The 16,907-nt window shown below is 35.3% G+C and overlaps 4 protein-coding genes across 4 annotated transcripts; 3 read left to right on the top strand and 1 right to left on the bottom strand.

Annotated features, from left to right (window-relative positions):
• The first annotated feature begins 1,043 nt into the window (after positions 1-1,043).
• Positions 1,044-5,998, top strand: LOC147925134 (uncharacterized). The gene is made up of 6 exons (XM_087492496.1): positions 1,044-1,320; positions 1,428-1,967; positions 2,015-3,223; positions 3,926-3,984; positions 4,030-4,214; positions 5,770-5,998. Exons 1-6 carry the CDS (start codon positions 1,044-1,046, stop codon positions 5,996-5,998), a joined length of 2,499 nt encoding a protein of 832 aa, XP_087348622.1.
• A 3,944-nt stretch (positions 5,999-9,942) lies between these two features.
• Positions 9,943-10,302, top strand: LOC147925133 (putative B3 domain-containing protein At4g12617). Its single transcript, XM_087492495.1, has one exon. The coding sequence runs from the start codon at positions 9,943-9,945 to the stop codon at positions 10,300-10,302; it is 360 nt and encodes a 119-aa protein (XP_087348621.1).
• A 254-nt stretch (positions 10,303-10,556) lies between these two features.
• LOC104749894 (PHD finger-like domain-containing protein 5A) lies at positions 10,557-11,768 on the bottom strand. The gene is made up of 2 exons (XM_010471604.2): positions 11,626-11,768; positions 10,557-11,078 (listed from the first exon to the last, which is right to left on the bottom strand). Exon 2 carries the CDS (start codon positions 11,054-11,056, stop codon positions 10,724-10,726), a length of 333 nt encoding a protein of 110 aa, XP_010469906.1. The 5' UTR covers positions 11,057-11,078; positions 11,626-11,768; the 3' UTR covers positions 10,557-10,723.
• A 481-nt stretch (positions 11,769-12,249) lies between these two features.
• LOC104749893 (protein trichome birefringence-like 45) lies at positions 12,250-16,442 on the top strand. The gene is made up of 5 exons (XM_010471603.3): positions 12,250-12,976; positions 13,688-13,859; positions 14,550-14,731; positions 14,855-15,013; positions 15,949-16,442. The coding sequence occupies exons 1-5, from the start codon at positions 12,627-12,629 to the stop codon at positions 16,298-16,300; spliced, it is 1,215 nt and encodes a 404-aa protein (XP_010469905.2). The 5' UTR covers positions 12,250-12,626; the 3' UTR covers positions 16,301-16,442.
• The last annotated feature ends 465 nt before the right edge of the window (positions 16,443-16,907 follow it).

Below are 16,907 nucleotides of genomic sequence, written 5' to 3'. Positions count from 1 at the left end.
ATCCATATGTGCGATATTCCCTTGGACCTACGATCGAAAGAAGGCATCAGTTTAATCTCCGGTCTTGTCGGAGAGCCAAAGGAAACAAATGATTATACTCTCAACATTGTGAGTCTGAAGATATATCATGCTAAAGGGGTTGTCGATCTTACCAAACCACTTCCGAGTGTAGTGGAGTATACTACTGATAAGGGCAAGTTGTAGAGATTGCGGTTGAGTATCCATGGCTACCTCCAACGTGCTCTCACTGTCACAAACTTTGACATATTGCTAAAAACTGTCTCCTACTTCCTCCTCCACAGGAACAACCACCAAAAGCAGCTCCCCCTCGCAAGAAGAAAAGTCAGGAATTAGTGAAACCGATTTATAAAGAGAAAGAAAATACGTCTATTCTTGACTCATCTAATACAGTTCAAGCATCTACTACCTCCAATACTACCAACTCAACCTCACTACGTCAGGAGGCATTTCCAATTGCAGAGCAAGTCACCCTTGCAAATCCTTTCTCTATCCCAACCACTCCTCCTATCCTAACCACTCCTATCGATTCTGACCCTCCTCTAAACCCTGTACCAATGGCAACTCATACGACCCCCTTACCACCTCATAAAACACCTAAATTCACTCCCAGCCATAAACCAACACATACCCCTTCTACAACCTTACCGAACCCATCAGGACCATATATCCTAAGTCTTCCAGCAGCTATCACTCCATCAGGTCAACCTTACCCCTACCCTCACACTCCAGAAAAGTCTATTCCCACCTCATTAAAGCGATCCCGTTCTCATCCCACCCTTCACTCACCACCCCTTCAGCTTGATGCTAACAGTCTTTTATACAATGCTCCATCCAGTTCTCCTCCGAGAGAGAGAGAGAACTCCCCCTATCCTTAATGGGTACAAGTCACTTTTTTTTGGAATATATGAGGTTTAAATAACCCGGATAAGCATAAGCCCGTTCGGAATTGGCTTAGTAGTAACAAGCCATTTTTTGGTGCAATTTTGGAAACACATATCAAAGATCTTAGTTTGAACCATACTATGTCAAAAGCTTTCCCAGGATGGAATTTTACCTCAAACCATTTGTCTGATGAAGATGGGAGAATTATTGTCATATGGAAGGATTCGGTTACCGTTAGAGTGATGCACCAGTCCAAGCAGACCCTAACCTGCGAAGTCAATATCGCAAATAAGGTTCTGTTTGTTTTCACTGCAGTTTATGCCTCAAACTTAAGACAAGAAAGATCAGACCTTTGGGTAGAGCTCATCCAGATTCAGAGTATGTTCTCTCTTCAGTCTTGTCCATGGCTTGTTGGAGGTGATTTTAATCAGATAGTCCATTTTGAAGAGCACTCCTCGCTAAATGTAAACTCCCCAACGCCTGCGATGTCTCAACTCAAAGACTGCCTGATATAAGATTCCAAGGGCCCTTCTTTACATGGACCAATAACCAGCCATCCTCTCCAGTTGCGAAAAAGCTTGATCGGGTGCTAGTAAATGATCTCTGGTTAAGCTACTTCCCCAATAATACAACTACCTTCCTCCCTCCTTTGCCATCTGATCATACTCCTTGTCTTGTCGACCTTGCCTACCAACTCCCAAAAGTCGGAACTAGACCTTACAAATTCTTTAACTACATTACCAAACACCCTGATTTTCACCATCATGTTGATGAATATTGGACTCAGGCCGGAAGTTTTGCTTTCACTCTGTCAACTTTTTGTTGGAAGCAAAAGACCATTAAGCGAGCACTAAAACACATAAACAGAGAGAATTTTTCAAAGATTCAAGAGAAAGTGAGTGAAACTAACCGTTTGTTAATGGATATGCAGGTGCAAGCTTTACAAAATCCTTCCCCTACCACTTTCCAGCAGGAGCGAGACTTACACACTAAGTGGAATTTCCTAAGAGCAATTGAAGAGAGTTATTTCAGACAAAAATCAAGGGTGAACTGGCTGAGTGAAGGTGATTTAAATACCTCCTACTTTCATAAGATGTGCCAATCCATACAGATTACAACACAATCAGGTCCTTCATGCTATACATTGGTGACTTACTGTTAGACCCCGAGGGGATGAGTAATCATGCAATCAGTCATTTTCAATCCATTCTTGGACCTGAAATACTGCCACAAAGTTCACTATGGTCTTCGAAGGCATGGTTCCAGGCACTGGATCCTTTCCAAAACTCTAGTCATCATACTCAGTTTATGCTTGTGATCCCTTCACCTGCTGAAATCACCAAGGTCATGCATAAATTGAATCCAAACAAGGCGTCGGATCCTGATGAGTTTACCTATGGGTTCTACAAGGCGGCATGGAGCATACTGGGGCATGAGGTTGTCACTTTGATCACCCATTTCTTTCATTCCTCCTTTCTTTCAACCTCCACTAATGCCACTATCTTAGAACTAATACCGAAGAAGCCGGGTGCCTCATCAATTAGAGATTATCGACCTATCTCTTGCCTGAATACCCTCTACAAAGTAATCTCCAAACTGTTTGTCTCAAAGATCAAACCGATACTGGCAAAACTAATCCTCCCAAACCAAACGGTGTTTGTCAAAGACAGACTTCTTCTGGAGAATACAGTCCTTGCTGCTGAAATAGTAAATGGTTATCATAAAACCCAAGGACCGAAGAGAATAGTGATTAAGGTTGATATTGCAAAAGCTTTTGATACACTTTCCTGGGATTTTCTGTTTACTTGTCTACAGGCACTCGAGATCCCTGATCAATATCTAAGATGGCTACAAGCTTGTATCTACACAACAAATTTCACAATCGGTTATCATGGAACAGTGCAAGGCTATTTTAAAGGAAAAAGAGAATTGAGGCAAGGAGACCCGCTTTCTCCATACCTCTTTGTAATCACCATGAATAACCTCTCTTTAATGCTGAATAGAGCTGCGAAGGAAGGGAAGTTTCAGTATCATCACAACTGCGACACTGCCAAACTCACACATTTCTATTTTGCTGACGACCTGCTAATATTTATTGATGGGTCATTGTCCTCTGTCCAAAATGTACTTGACGTTCTGCAAGAATTTGAGGATCGCTCTAGTCTAGCTATCAGCCTTCAAAAATCCTCTTTCTATGTTGGTGGTCTCAGTGAAGAAGAGATCAGCTTAATCAGTTCCGCTACTGGTCTACCACATGGTACCCTCCCTGTTCGTTATCTTGGTGTACCTCTCTGCACAAAAAATCTTACTATTCAGAATTGTGAGCAACTCTTGCAACAAGTCAAAGGGAAAATCAACCATTGGTGTTCGAAGTCCTTATATTTTGCGGGTCGGCTCCTGCTAATAAACACAGTCATTTCAGGGATCTCTAACTTCTGGTGCTCCACTTAATTTCTCCCAAAAGCTTGCATTCGCAAGATTAACTCCATGTGCAATGCCTTCTCGTGGAAAGGTCAACTGACAGGACACCATTCTGCAAGGGTATTGTGGGAATCAATAACTAAACCAAAGGAACAAGGAGGTTTGGGGATAAGGGATTTGGAAACCTGGAACAAGGCATGTATCTTAAAGCTTATTTGGTTGCTCTTCTTCAAATCAGGCTCGGTTTGGGTGGCATGGTATCAATCACACTTCCTACGGGGTTCTCTTAGTAGCTTCTGGACAATGAAACAAAGACCAAGCTACTCTTGGTTAGCAAACAAGCTTCTTAAAGTAAAAGATGTGGCTTACAACTGGATAAAAATGAGAGTGGGAAATGGTACCACCTGTCGGTTTTGGTATGATAACTGGTCCCTTTTTGGGAATCTTTCTACCTTCTTGCCGCAAGTCCGATTAGGTATCGGAGCATAATCTACACTCCAACAGATATATAACCATGGTCGATGGCTCCTTCCAAATCCTAGAATAGAAAACCATGTATCCTTTCATGTACATCTAACAACTCTGAACCTTACTACTGAAGATGATCACTACGAGTGGGAAATAGATGGCAAGATCTACCGGAGATACTCAACACGTCAAGTTTATGACCATCTTTGTAACCAGTTACCTCTAGTCCCTTGACAGAAGGCAGTCTGGAATAAGGGAGGTATCCCCAGACACAGTTTCTTAACGTGGCTACTAACCTTAAACCGTTGTCCGACTCGTGATAGGATAAATGGATGGGGACTTCAAACAGATTCACACTGGCTCCTTTGTAAATATCTTGCTGGGACTAGAGACCATCTCTTCTATCAGTGCCAATACTCATGGTTTGTTTGGAATAATATAGCCACGCGGTGTACTCTTCAACCTCTCCGAACTTGAGAAGCAACGCTGGGACAAATGAGTAGCCTACGGGGACCGAAGGATCAACAAAGATTATGCAGGATTGCTTGGTAGTGCACGCTTTACACTCTATGGAATGAAAGAAACTCTCGGCTTCATCGGCAATCCTTCAGATCCGTCGATTCAACTCTCAAACTCATCGACTCCACGATCAGGTCTCGGATTGACTCCTTCAGATAGACAAACCCTACCATCGCTTCATCAATGCTTCAATACTGGTTCTCCTCTCTGTGATCAACAAAGTCGCCTGCAACGACTTTTCCGTCAGAGACTCTTACTATTCCATCGCCTACGACAAACTAACCTAGGCTACCTAGGTTCAACCTAAGATCTTTTCAAGTGTTTCTTTTGTTGCTGGGCTTCGGCCTCTATAATTAACTAAAGCTGGGCTAGGCTTTTGTAATGTTTTATTTTATTTTGCAATCAATAAAAAGCCTTTTTTAAGAAAAAAAAATAGCAAAAAGAATGTCATCATCGTTTCTTTAATCCATATTTCTTACATTCATAGAACAATTCAGTTCTTGCATTCCCAAGGTTAACAATCTTGGCACAACCATCTTTGTCTTTCTCTTGTTGTGTACACTCTTTACAGTAATACGCATCAGAGATCCCAACCCCTCCGCATATAGCACACCGGCCTTGGAATGACCCGTAATGTCATTTATCACATATACGAACCAGAGTAGGAAGGTGTGTCCAAACATTTAGCCATTTAGGAATGTTTACTAAAAATTTAGAAACAGTTTACAAAATTTCCAGAAGAGTTTTCTAAATTTTGAATAACGTTTTAAAAGAACACAACATAGCCAAATTCATCTAGCCAAGTTTAAGAGTGAACTACAAAGGGATTGGGGTATCCTAACGAATAATCACCAAAAAAACTCTTTCTAGAAGATTATCATCGTGTGGTTTAACTTAAGTGTATTTTCCAATTGTAGGTTTTTCCAAGAAAAAAAAAAAAGATAATATATACTTGGCATGGTTTTTGGGTACTTTTTTTTTTCTTATGTGGGTGTTGGTTCAAATTTTCATATCAGTTTGGTGGTAAATAAGCAATTTCCTTATAGACATTTTACTCAGGTTTAATTAGTTTCTTGAGTTTTTCCCAAAAACAAATTGGTTTCTTTGACTACCTCCAGTGGGGGAATGACGTCCTATTTCTCCCTTATAACTATGATATCGTACTAAATCTACGTAGAACTTTAATCTCATCTGTGTCTCCCCGAGTCAATAGTTCTAAACCTAATTCCATCCGAATCCGATAGTTTTCATCTATTTCTCCAATTTTTTTGTTTAAACGGTTTAAGATCCAAACCTGATAAAACCAACATAAACCCGGTCTAAATAAATTTTTAGACCAACCAAATGTTAAAACCGACCCAACTCGTTATCTTCTTCATCTTCTTCACCCGCTTCCATGGTTGCTAGTTTAATTTCGTATATTCATCATAATGTTTTTTTTCTCGGTATGTTTCCCAGCTTCCTTCTTCTTTCAAAACAAGATCAGCCTCAGTTTCAATCTCCACCTCCTTCGTCGCTTCTGGTTTTTTATTCATCACCACCGCCGCCACCACAGTCGATCCAATCTCTGCTAACTCCCTTCTATTGTCCTTCTCTGACTCCGCCTCAGGTCAACACGCCTCCGCCACCACTATCATCACCTCCGCCTGCTCCTTCTCCACCATCTCCACCATGGCCAATTCTATAACCAGATCTTCCTCCGCCTGCGCTAGCTTCTTCTCCACAATTAAGAGATCACAGAAGGAAACGAAATTGAGTCTTGAAAAATATTGTTTAGTGATGTAGGAGATTGATATTGGTCACATTTAACTATAATTGAAGTTGGTTCAATCTGGGTTAAGATGGATTGGTCACCAAGCTGCTTGGGCATAGTTAATCTGGGTTAAGATGGATCAATCACGTAAAATTAACGAAACTCCACAAAATAATCATAGTTAATTCTATTTCATTATTTGTATGGATCTGATATATAAATATCTCTTTCTCTCGAGTATATATGTATGTGATTCCGTATGTGTATCACGGTATAATCAATCAACACACAAGTTCTTAACCTCTAATCTTTCAAGTGAATAGAATACTTATCCAGAAGGATTGTTCGAGGTTAGTGATTTTTTGTCGGGTTTGGAAAAAAAAATTTAAGGAGGCTGGGGAAGAGGGAAGAACCGGTATAGGTTCTTAATGTTAGGTTTTGATGGGTTTAATTTGAAATCGGGTTGAAATAAGGTTTAGTCCGGTTAGTAAGATTAATTAGTTGGTTAAACAATTATTAAACCAATAGTAAACCACATCAACCCAGATTCATGGGGCAATAGATGATATTTGATATTTTGAGGGGGAAATGACAATAAAACTATTGATTTGGGTGGAAATAGGTCTAAAACTATCGATTTAGGGAGACACAAAAAGATGTTAAAGTTCTGTGTAGATCTGATACGATGTCATAGTTACGAGGGGGAAATACGACGTTCTTCCTCCAATGGGAGGTTATTATTTTTAGGCTCTTATCATTTTTTATTATTAAATTTGGTACTTTTTGAAAATAAGAACCTTTTGAAAGTTAACTAAAATTATCTCCCTCAAATGGTAAACAATACATGTCATATTTTAAGTAAATAGTTAAATTTAAAGAAGTATAGTTTTAATGAACAAACTAAGGCTAATTGCAAAAAAAAAAAAAATCTACAAAAAGGTATTTTTAACAATTTTTGAACAAACTAAAGAAACACAAAAATTAGATCAAGGTTTGTTTACTTTTTTATATATATTTGAAAGATATGTGATGTGATTGATGATCATATTGATTTCAGTAAGTTAAGAGTGAATCAAAGAAAATTAAAGTTTTATTATTAATTTTTTAGAAAATGTTCTATTTTTTAACAAAGAGATTATACAGTTACAACCAGATGTCATGTAGAAACACATTTTGATTTTCTTCTTAATTTATCAGATATAATAATTAGAAAGAATCATGTAATCAAAGATTTTTATTATGGTAAATCAAAAACTTTTAATCTTTTTTTAAAAAAACTTTTAACACATGTTAGGACTGATTTAATAAGAATATGAATATATGTAAAAACATAATTCTTATTTCACTAAACAAAATTTTGTAGATAATGATTAAAATAAATTTTACTTCAATACAAATTCTTCATGCATTTAATAAGAGTCAATCTTAAAATTAGTCACAAACTCCTAAAGAAAATCACCCACGCAACACAACTCTATTTACGATATATATATATATATATATCCTTAACACCATAAACAGATTCTTCTATAGAAAAACCTCTTACATAAGCTTTTAAATAGAATAAAAAAAAAACCATGGCAAGATGTGAGGTGTGTCCGGATAAGCCATTTGATCCAAGCCACCCATTCAACATCTTGTTAAGGTTGCAACCATCGGACACAGGTTTGAGTAAGACGCTAACGATATCGAGAGAGCTAGTGGAAGCAAATATATTTTCTCAGTGGGGTAAAGATCGTTCTAAAAAAATGAAAAAACCGAATAAGATACAATTGGTGGATCTGTTCGAATACGATTCTAAAATTACAACAACTCTTATAATGAAAAGAGAAACAGATGGAAGTTTCAAATTAGATGGATGGAATAACGTTCTTGAGAAAAGAAGGCTCAACGTTGGTGATTTAATTGGAATTTGGTGGGATCACTTTTATCAGAGGCTTAATTTTACAATATTCTCGGATGCTTGACTTGATTGGACCGGACATCATCACAACATCATTTGCTCGAATATGTATATCGGGTTTTGTCATGTTTGATCGAGTCCGGCTAGTTGCTCTTGCTGTCTTAAATTTCTATTTGAAATCTGTTTCTATAAATCATGCATGCTATTATTTTTTTAGAGTTATAATTATCTTCAGATGGCTTTGTAAGATATAAATATTTTCAATATAAAAATTTAAGCATAAGTTTTTTGAAACCAAATTCTTTAGATCGGGAATATATGTTTTATGCAACGGGGTAGTCAACAAACAAGTTTACACATAAGCATAAGAGATCCAAATAGTTCAACCAATCAAAGGACTGTGCAAATAGCGAAAAAATGTCATCATCGTTTTTTAATCCATATTCCTTACATTCATAGAACAAATCAGTTCTGGCACTCCCAAGGTTAATAATCTTGGGGTAACAATCATTGTCTTTCTCCTGTTGTGTACACTCTTTGCAGTAATACGCATCGTAAATCCCAACCCCTCCGCATATAGCACACCAGCCTTGGAATAACCTGTAATTGCATTTATCACATATACGAACCAGAGTAGGAAGGTGTTTCCAAATATTTAGCCACTTAAGAATGTTTACTAAAAATTTAGAAACAAATTACAAAATTTCCAGAAGAGTTTCCTAAATTTTTGAATATCACTTTAAAAGAACACAACATAGCCGAATTCATCTAGCCAAGTGTAAGAGTGAACTACAAAGGGATTGGGGTATCCTAACGAATAATCACCAAAAAATCTCTTTCTAGAGGATCATCATCGTGTGGTTTAACTTAAGTGTATTTTCCAATTGTAGGTTTTTCCAAGATTAAAAAAAAAAAATAGAATATATACTTGGCATTGTTTTTGGGTACTTATTTTTTCTTTTCGTATGTGGGTGCTGGTTCAAATTTTAATATAAATTTGGTGGTAAATAAGCAATTTCGTTATAGACATTTTACTCAGGTTTAATTAGTTTCTTGTGTTTGTCCCAAAAAAAAAAATATAGTTTCTTTGACTACCTCCAATGGGAGGTTATTATTGTTAGGCTCTTATCATTTTTTATTATTAAATTTTGTATATTTGAAAATGAAAACCTTTTGAAGGTTACTTAAAATTATCCCTTTCAAATGGTAAAGAATACATGTCATATTTAAATAAATAGTTAAATTTAAAGAAGTATAGTTTTTATGAACAAACTAGGGCCATATGCAAAAAACATATATATAACTACAAAAAGGTATTTATAACAATTTATGAACAGACTAAAGAAATCCCCATAAAAATTGGATCAAGGTATTATTTTCTTTATATATATATATATATATATATATATATATTTTTTTTTAAAGACATGTGATGTGATTGATGATCATATTGATTTCAGTGAGCTAAGAGTGAATGAAAGAAAATTAAAGTTTTATAATTAGATTTTTAAGAAAATTTTCTGGTTTCTTAACAAAGAAATTGTACAATTACCAACAGATGTCATGTAGAAACACATTTTGATTTTCTTTTAAATTTATCAGATATATTAATTAGAAAGAATCATGTAATTAATGTTTTTTGTTTTGGTAAATAAAAAACTTTTAATCCATTTTTAAAAAAGCTTTAACACATATTAGGACTGATTTAATAAGAATATGAATAATGTATTAAAAAATAATTCCTAATTCACTAAACAAAATTTTGTAGATAATGATTAAAATAAATTTTACTTCAATACAAATTCTTCATTCATTTAATAATAGTCAATCTTAAAATTAGTTACAAACTCTTAATGAAAATCACCCAACCCAACACAATTCTTGTTACTGTATATATATATCCTTAACCCCATAAACGAATTCTTCAATAGAAAAACCTCTTACATAAGCTTTTAAACAGAGTAAAAAAATATCCATGGCAAGAACTGAGGTGTTGGGGAACCCATTCGACATCCTGTTAAGTTTGAAACCATCAGACACAGGTTCGAGTAAGACGCTAACGATATCGAGTGAGCTAGTGGAAAAATATATACTTCCTCAGTGGGGTGAAAGTCGTTCTAATAAATTGTCAAAACCGAATGAGGTGGTACTTGTGGATCTGTGCGAATATAATTCTGAAATTACAACAGTTGTTGTAGTGAAAAGAGAAACAGATGGAAGTTTCAAACTAGACGGATGGAATAACGTTGTTGATAACAGAAAGCTCAAAGCTGGCGATAAAATTGGAATTTGGTGGGATAAGTTACATGGTAGGCTTAATTATACGATACTCTAGGTTGCTTGACTGATTGGACCGGACATCATCACAACATCATTTACTCGAATAAGTATATCGTGCTTTGTCATTTACGATACTCTCGGTTGCTCTTGCTGTTTTAAAATTCTATTTGAACTATTATATGTTTCTAGAAATCATGCATGCTATATTTCCTTTAGAGTTATAATTATATATATTCATATGGCTTTGTAAGATATAAATATTTTCAAAATTAAAAAAAAAAAAAAAAAAAAAAAAAAAAAAAATTAAAATTTAAGCATAAGTTTTTTCATATCCAAGATCTTTAGATCTGGAATATATGTTTTATGCAACGGGGGTAGTCAATAAACAAGTTTACACATAAGCATAAGAGATCCAAAATAGTTCAAGCAATCAAAGGGGTTGTGCAAATAGCGAAAAAAAAAAGAAACACATGTCATCATCGTTTCTTGAATCCATATTTCTTACGTTCATAGAACAAATCAGTTTTCGCACTCCCAAGGTTAACAATCTTGGGACAACCATCTCTGTCTTTCTCCTGTTGTGTACACTCTTTGCAGTAATAAGCATCTGATATCCCAACCCCACCGCAAATAACACACCGGCCTTGGAATGAACCGTAGTTGCATTCATCACATATACGTACCAGAGTACACGGACGCACATAAGAATCACAAATCACGCATTTCCCGTCGCATTTCTCACACAGTCGTCCAATGGCAATGCCAGGTTGTTTCCGGCACATGATCAGATCTGGGTGATGCTTTGCCATCGCTACTGGTACAGTGTTCTACCTGCAAACATAGGTTCAGCGCCAAAGAGGTCAGTCACTTGTCTATATACTCCTTCGCAACGGAAAGGTTACCAAGAGAGATAGATAGCTTCACAAAGCTTTATCAAAAAGAAACGAAACTAAAGAGTAAAGAGTTCAGATTTAACTTTAAGCTTGTTACATCCTAGACAATTTATAACTTGTTTCTAAAGTATCAAATACAAAACCAAGCTGAATTTGCAAGAAAAAGGATGGTGGGAAGATAGATTACAAGCTTTGTCCAACTAAATGTAGCCTAGTCTTATAATAATCTTCTCAGAGGAATTTCGTCGAACACCTTACGGGCACAAGTTTCAGCCTTACGTTATTACACTTTTCCAATTTCCAATTCCCAATTCCAGAGGCCTAACTCTATACTACCCAGAAAAATCTTCTGATTCGTTCGTACACAGATCCATTAATAAGCATACACATCACAAACCCAAAAAAACTGAGAGCAACGAAAAATCAAGAAAACAACAAAAAAAAAAAATGAAAACTTGGAAAAAGGGTGATATAGAAGAACTCACAAGTAAAGGGAGATCTAACTTGAGCGAAATCAAGAGAACGTTGCGAAGCGAGAAATTTCCAGAGAGCGCGAAGATGAAGAAACGAAGGAGACGAAGCAGCTCACGAATACAAAAAAAAAAAAAAAAATAGGAATCGAGTCGGGTCGGGTTCTACACAAATAAAAGAAGTATCCAGATTCTTAAGTAGTTAAGTCGGTCCAATTCTAATGGGCTTTTTTACTTTGGGCTTTATAAATTATATACCAAACCAAACTAAACCGGTAGATGATTTAGTAACCAAACCATGTCCCAATCGCTTGTACGCAAGTTTGGACTTGGTCTAAAACGGTTCAAGGCTCAAACTTTGAGGCAAGTAGGAGCAAGCCACTGTCACTAGTACCAAATTGGCAAATTGATTCAGTTTTAAGTTAGCTTTGACTAGTTTTGACCCAAGTCCAAGTGACGTGGTTTTTTCAGTATTTTTATAAAACAATTGAGTATATATGATAATATTCTAGACATAGAGGTGAAGTTAAAGCAAAGAATCTATATTTTTGTATCTGCTTTACCAAAAAAACAAAAATATTTTGATACCTTGTGAGAACATAAAATGAAGAAACAAAACATTTAGAAATGGTTAAACATATAGATAGAACTCGTTTAATTATTACACCTTTCTTTCTTTCTTCTTCGGATAAAGATTAATTATTGCACCTTGCTTTAATTTTTATTAGTTTATTACTAAAAATGTTAACCGTCGATTCGTATAATTCACTATTAATAAATGTCGTTATTTATGGGTAAATTAAAACGCAAATATTTAATTTAATTAGTTTTTATTTATTTAAAAAAAAACTAAAACCCGACCCCATATTTTCTTTCTTTTTAAATAATGGAGTCTTCATAACATTTACGTATTATTAGTAAGTTCCATGCAAAGGACGAACAATATAATATAACCAACAACTTCTCTTTCTCTGTTTATCTCACTCTCTCTCTCTCTCTCTTCAAGCTTTGCTTTAATGGCGGCTGCTGTTTATTATCTGACTTTTCTCTTCTTGTTTCTTCTCCAAAACGCTACGTCAGAAGCTTCACCTCTCCCTCCACTCTTCCGACGGCCGATCCGTAACCACAGTAACCACAGTAACTTCGCCAAGCATCCTCGCCGGAACCCGGTTGTTTTGCCGGTGAATCACAGTAGTTGTGATCTGTTTGCTGGTGAGTGGGTACGCGATGAGACTTACCCGCTTTACAGGGCTAAACAATGTGGAGGAGGAATCATAGATCCGGGATTTGACTGTCAGACGTACGGCAGACCTGACTCAGATTATCTCAAGTTCCGGTGGAAGCCTTTCAACTGCAATGTCCCTAGGTGATACATATAAACTCACTCACTACTCACACTACATTCGTTATACTGATACAACGATTTAGTTGGATCATTTTGGTTGATGTTTAGTTTAGTCATCCTGTTTTCGAGGAAAAGAAAAATATTTCATTTTATTGATATCGAGGTTACAACTTTGCATCCAATAGATAAATTTATGTTTTGAGGTGTAAAAAAAATAAGCGAATGAAGTTTTAGTAGGGCCACTGCACCAACCAAGATTTATAAAGTTTGATTATTTAATAAAAAAAAAGACAAAAACATATTCAAGCTGTTATACCATAAAATGTAATATAGGGGGGATCCCGAAATTTTTGTTTGTGTTTCATTTGTTTTATGGCTATGGACATTCTTTCATAACATCTTTTTCATAATTAGGGGGGCATTAACATACATTATACATACAAGTACAACTATATAATATCTCTTTCTATAAGTAAAGTTATAATAAGGTTTATCACTTAAAATAAAAACAGTGTTGCGATAGATTCGCCTTTTCCAAGTTGTGTAATAAGTACAAGTTTAGCAGATTCCTTTTTAACAAAAGAAAAAAAAAATGAAATTGATGTTTCTGTTGATTAGGTGGAGTTTGGTGCGGTTAATATAATAAAGCACTCATTATTGTATTGTGTCGACGCAATGATTTTATATATTATTTACTGGTTTAGTGCTTTGTGAATTATTTGGAAAAAGCAGATTCAATGGAGTGAAGTTTCTACAGGAAATGAGAGACAAAACGATAATGTTCGTTGGTGATTCGTTGGGTAGAAACCAATGGGAGTCGTTGATATGTATGATCTCTTCATCAGCACCATTGATTCATACACGTATCATTCATGAAGATCCTCTCTCTACCTTCAAGATCCTTGTAAGTTCCCCAACACACAAATTTTTATATTGTCGGTAAATGAAATATTTTTTTTCCTTTTGGATTTGATTTTCTTCGAATATCACTCGAGAAAATTGAGGTCTAAAGTTGTATCGAACGTCGTTTTCAAACTCGCTTGCCCAACTTGACGTCGTCGGTGACAGTTTCACTGGTCTAATAAAAATGAAAATAAACTAAAGTTCTCGAAAGCAACATCAATTACTATTTTATCTATTTAACATTTTCTTTCTTTTCTTATTTTGAGTTTACTCTATTAATTACACAGCGTAATGCATGAATATGAAATACTAGCATTATTTTTATTTTCAGATACATAGATCTAAACTCTTGGGATTAGAATAAGATTAACCATAAACAAAACACGTTGATCTCTTAGTTATTTTTGATTTCTCATCGTGTTATAAACTAGATCACTTCACTTATATATATATCTTTTATGTTCGGTTGTATATTTATCAAAGTTATACTTTCAGCTTTATTCTTTAAAAGCGCTTAAATGAAAACAAATTTTAATTTTTGCTGAAAATTAATTTCAGTTCTATTCATTAAATTTAGTTGAAAAGCGACGTTAGCACAAAAATAAAGACAAACGTAACTCTTTTTTATTGGTTACCATTTAAATCTTAAGCTATACCTCAATTATTTGCTAATATACATACGCGATGACAGGACTACAACGTGAAGGTGTCATTTTATAGAGCTCCTTATCTTGTAAACATAGACAAAATTCGCGGAAAGACTACTCTTAAACTCGACGAAATCTCTGTTGATGCATCGAACGCTTGGTGTACAGCTGACGTTCTATTGTTCAACACTGGTCACTGGTGGAGCCACACAGGGTCATTACGAGGGTAAGCTAAAAAAAAATTGTAACCTCTATAAGTGAATTTTTTCACATACCTAGGGTAATTAATTAGATCGCTATTGTAAATTGAGTTGAAATGTGAATAAAAAATTTGGGGGTGAGACGACAGGTGGGAGCAGATGGAGACAGGAGGGAGATATTACGGAGACATGGATAGGTTAGTGGCATTGAGAAAAGGACTAAAAACATGGTCTAATTGGGTCCTTCGTTATATAAACGCTCCTCTCACTAGAGTTTTCTTCCTCTCCGTCTCACCCACACACTACAAGTATGTAACCCTATCTCTCTCTCTCTCTTTTGGTTATGTTTAATTTTACAATCGATGGAAACTTAATTCCTAGATCAAGCTCAACTTAATTATTTCCAAAACCTGTAAATATGTTTATGCAACCATGATTAGATCGGATTCGAGTTGAGATCCTCCAATCCCAAAATGAATTGGTTTATATATATATGAGACTTTAGGAGCTGTGTGATGCTGGTTATAAGAACGCGTAGTGTTGATAATTGATATATAAATCATCGTGACATCAACGACGTAATAAATAAATAGGAAACACAATCAAACACACATGCGTTGGATTGAGGGTCTTTGCTAGCTAGATGTTACCAAACTATATTAAATATTGAGTTGTTAGTTGCTACCAAACTACTCTCTACTACTTATACCATTTACCATTGTGCATGGCCTCATTTTTGCTAGCTATAGCTAAAAAGTCTAGACGTGATATCAAATACATGTGTATATGAAATAATTATAGTAGTCATTCTTAAATGTAAATAACGTTCCAACAAAAAGTAGTTGCTTATGAGTTATGAACTTATGACTTATGATATGTTCTTTCAAAACGAGATTCATTTTTTTCCAAGTCAAAAAAACAATGAGGATGAGTAATGTCAATTTGGAATGGTTAATTATTTGCCGTCAAAAAAGGGATTTGAAATTACACTAGTGCTAAAAAAAAAAAAAAAAAACTCAAAAGGATAAACAATGAGAATAATTTTTGAAAAAGGTCCACATATGAGCTGTGTTTTGCCAATGAGAAAGCTTTTCCTCCTTGCAACTTGCAAAATGATATACATATAACATTTAATGTTGTATCCTACCACTCGTATAATCTTTAATAAAACTGTTCCCTGGTACTATTCCTTCTTGGTTTGCATGAAATGTTGAATATAAAGACTTTTGGATATGTGATGCAGTCCAAATGAGTGGGCTTCATCAAGATCAAAAACTTCAACGTTAACTCAAGGAGGTAAAAGCTGCTATGGACAAACAACACCGTTTAGTGGAACATCGTACCCGACAAGTTCATACGTAAACCAAAAGAAAGTGATCGACGACGAGGTTAAAGAGGTGAAGTCGCATGTCTCATTGATGGATATAACTATGCTCTCTGCTCTGCGTGTAGACTGTCACCCTTCGATATACAGTGGAGATCTCAACCCTTCTCTTAAAAGAAACCCTGACCGTTCGTCTGATTGTAGCCATTGGTGTCTTCCTGGTCTTCCCGACACTTGGAACCAATTGTTTTATGCTGCTTTGTTGTATTGAAGATTTGATTAACCAAGTTCAATCAAATGTATCTATTGAATTTATTATAGTTTCCTAGTTTTTATATATGTAATGTAAGTTCACTAAGTTGTAACATTTAATCAAAACATATAATTGTGATTGCATGGTGAAAACACCCTAATCCTTGTCTTTCACACTTCTCCTTTGATTGTTGTAACTTGTAACATTAAGAACATGCACTTTCAAATAAAAAGGCCTATACATTGTTGGGCTTGACTCAAAATGATGGTAAACTAAAAAAAGGGTCCAATAATATAATGTCTTGTTCGACATGTTGATTTCTTTTATGAATCTGTTGTCTTACTACATTAAGATGCTAAAAAGAAAGAAAGAAAAAACTACATTGGGTTGTTGCAATTTGTAAACTTTAAAAGATGAGAAAAAAAAGGAAGTAGATAGAAGACAATTTCAACGGACGACCACAGAAGAATCCTAATTATGGAAGTGGGAAACCTACTTTATTAATCATACTCTTCGGTCAATAAATATATACTCATCTTTATAACCAAGTCCAATCGTTTTTTTTTTTATTTTTTTATTTTTTTATTTTTTTTTGTTAAACCAAGTCCAATCGTTCAAGTAGGAT

This window comes from Camelina sativa, chromosome 16 (genome assembly GCF_030686135.1).
Source record: "Camelina sativa cultivar CO46 ecotype springtype chromosome 16, ASM3068613v1".
Classification (NCBI taxonomy): domain Eukaryota; kingdom Viridiplantae; phylum Streptophyta; class Magnoliopsida; order Brassicales; family Brassicaceae; genus Camelina; species Camelina sativa.
The sequence above is the reverse complement of the archived record's forward strand: the minus strand, read 5'-3'. Positions and strand labels throughout refer to the sequence as shown.

Coding starts and splice junctions, on each gene's coding strand:
- LOC147925134 (XM_087492496.1), top strand. CDS start 1,044: ATGTCAAAAGCTTTCCCAGGATGGAATTTTACCTCAAACCATTTGTCT. Junction 1,968..2,014: donor GGTGAACTGGCTGAGTGAAG/GTGATTTAAATA, acceptor CAATCCATACAG/ATTACAACACAATCAGGTCC. Junction 3,985..4,029: donor GGAGATACTCAACACGTCAA/GTTTATGACCAT, acceptor GTCCCTTGACAG/AAGGCAGTCTGGAATAAGGG.
- LOC147925133 (XM_087492495.1), top strand. CDS start 9,943: ATGGCAAGAACTGAGGTGTTGGGGAACCCATTCGACATCCTGTTAAGT.
- LOC104749894 (XM_010471604.2), bottom strand. CDS start 11,056: ATGGCAAAGCATCACCCAGATCTGATCATGTGCCGGAAACAACCTGGC.
- LOC104749893 (XM_010471603.3), top strand. CDS start 12,627: ATGGCGGCTGCTGTTTATTATCTGACTTTTCTCTTCTTGTTTCTTCTC. Junction 13,860..14,549: donor TCTCTACCTTCAAGATCCTT/GTAAGTTCCCCA, acceptor ACGCGATGACAG/GACTACAACGTGAAGGTGTC. Junction 15,014..15,948: donor GTCTCACCCACACACTACAA/GTATGTAACCCT, acceptor TATGTGATGCAG/TCCAAATGAGTGGGCTTCAT.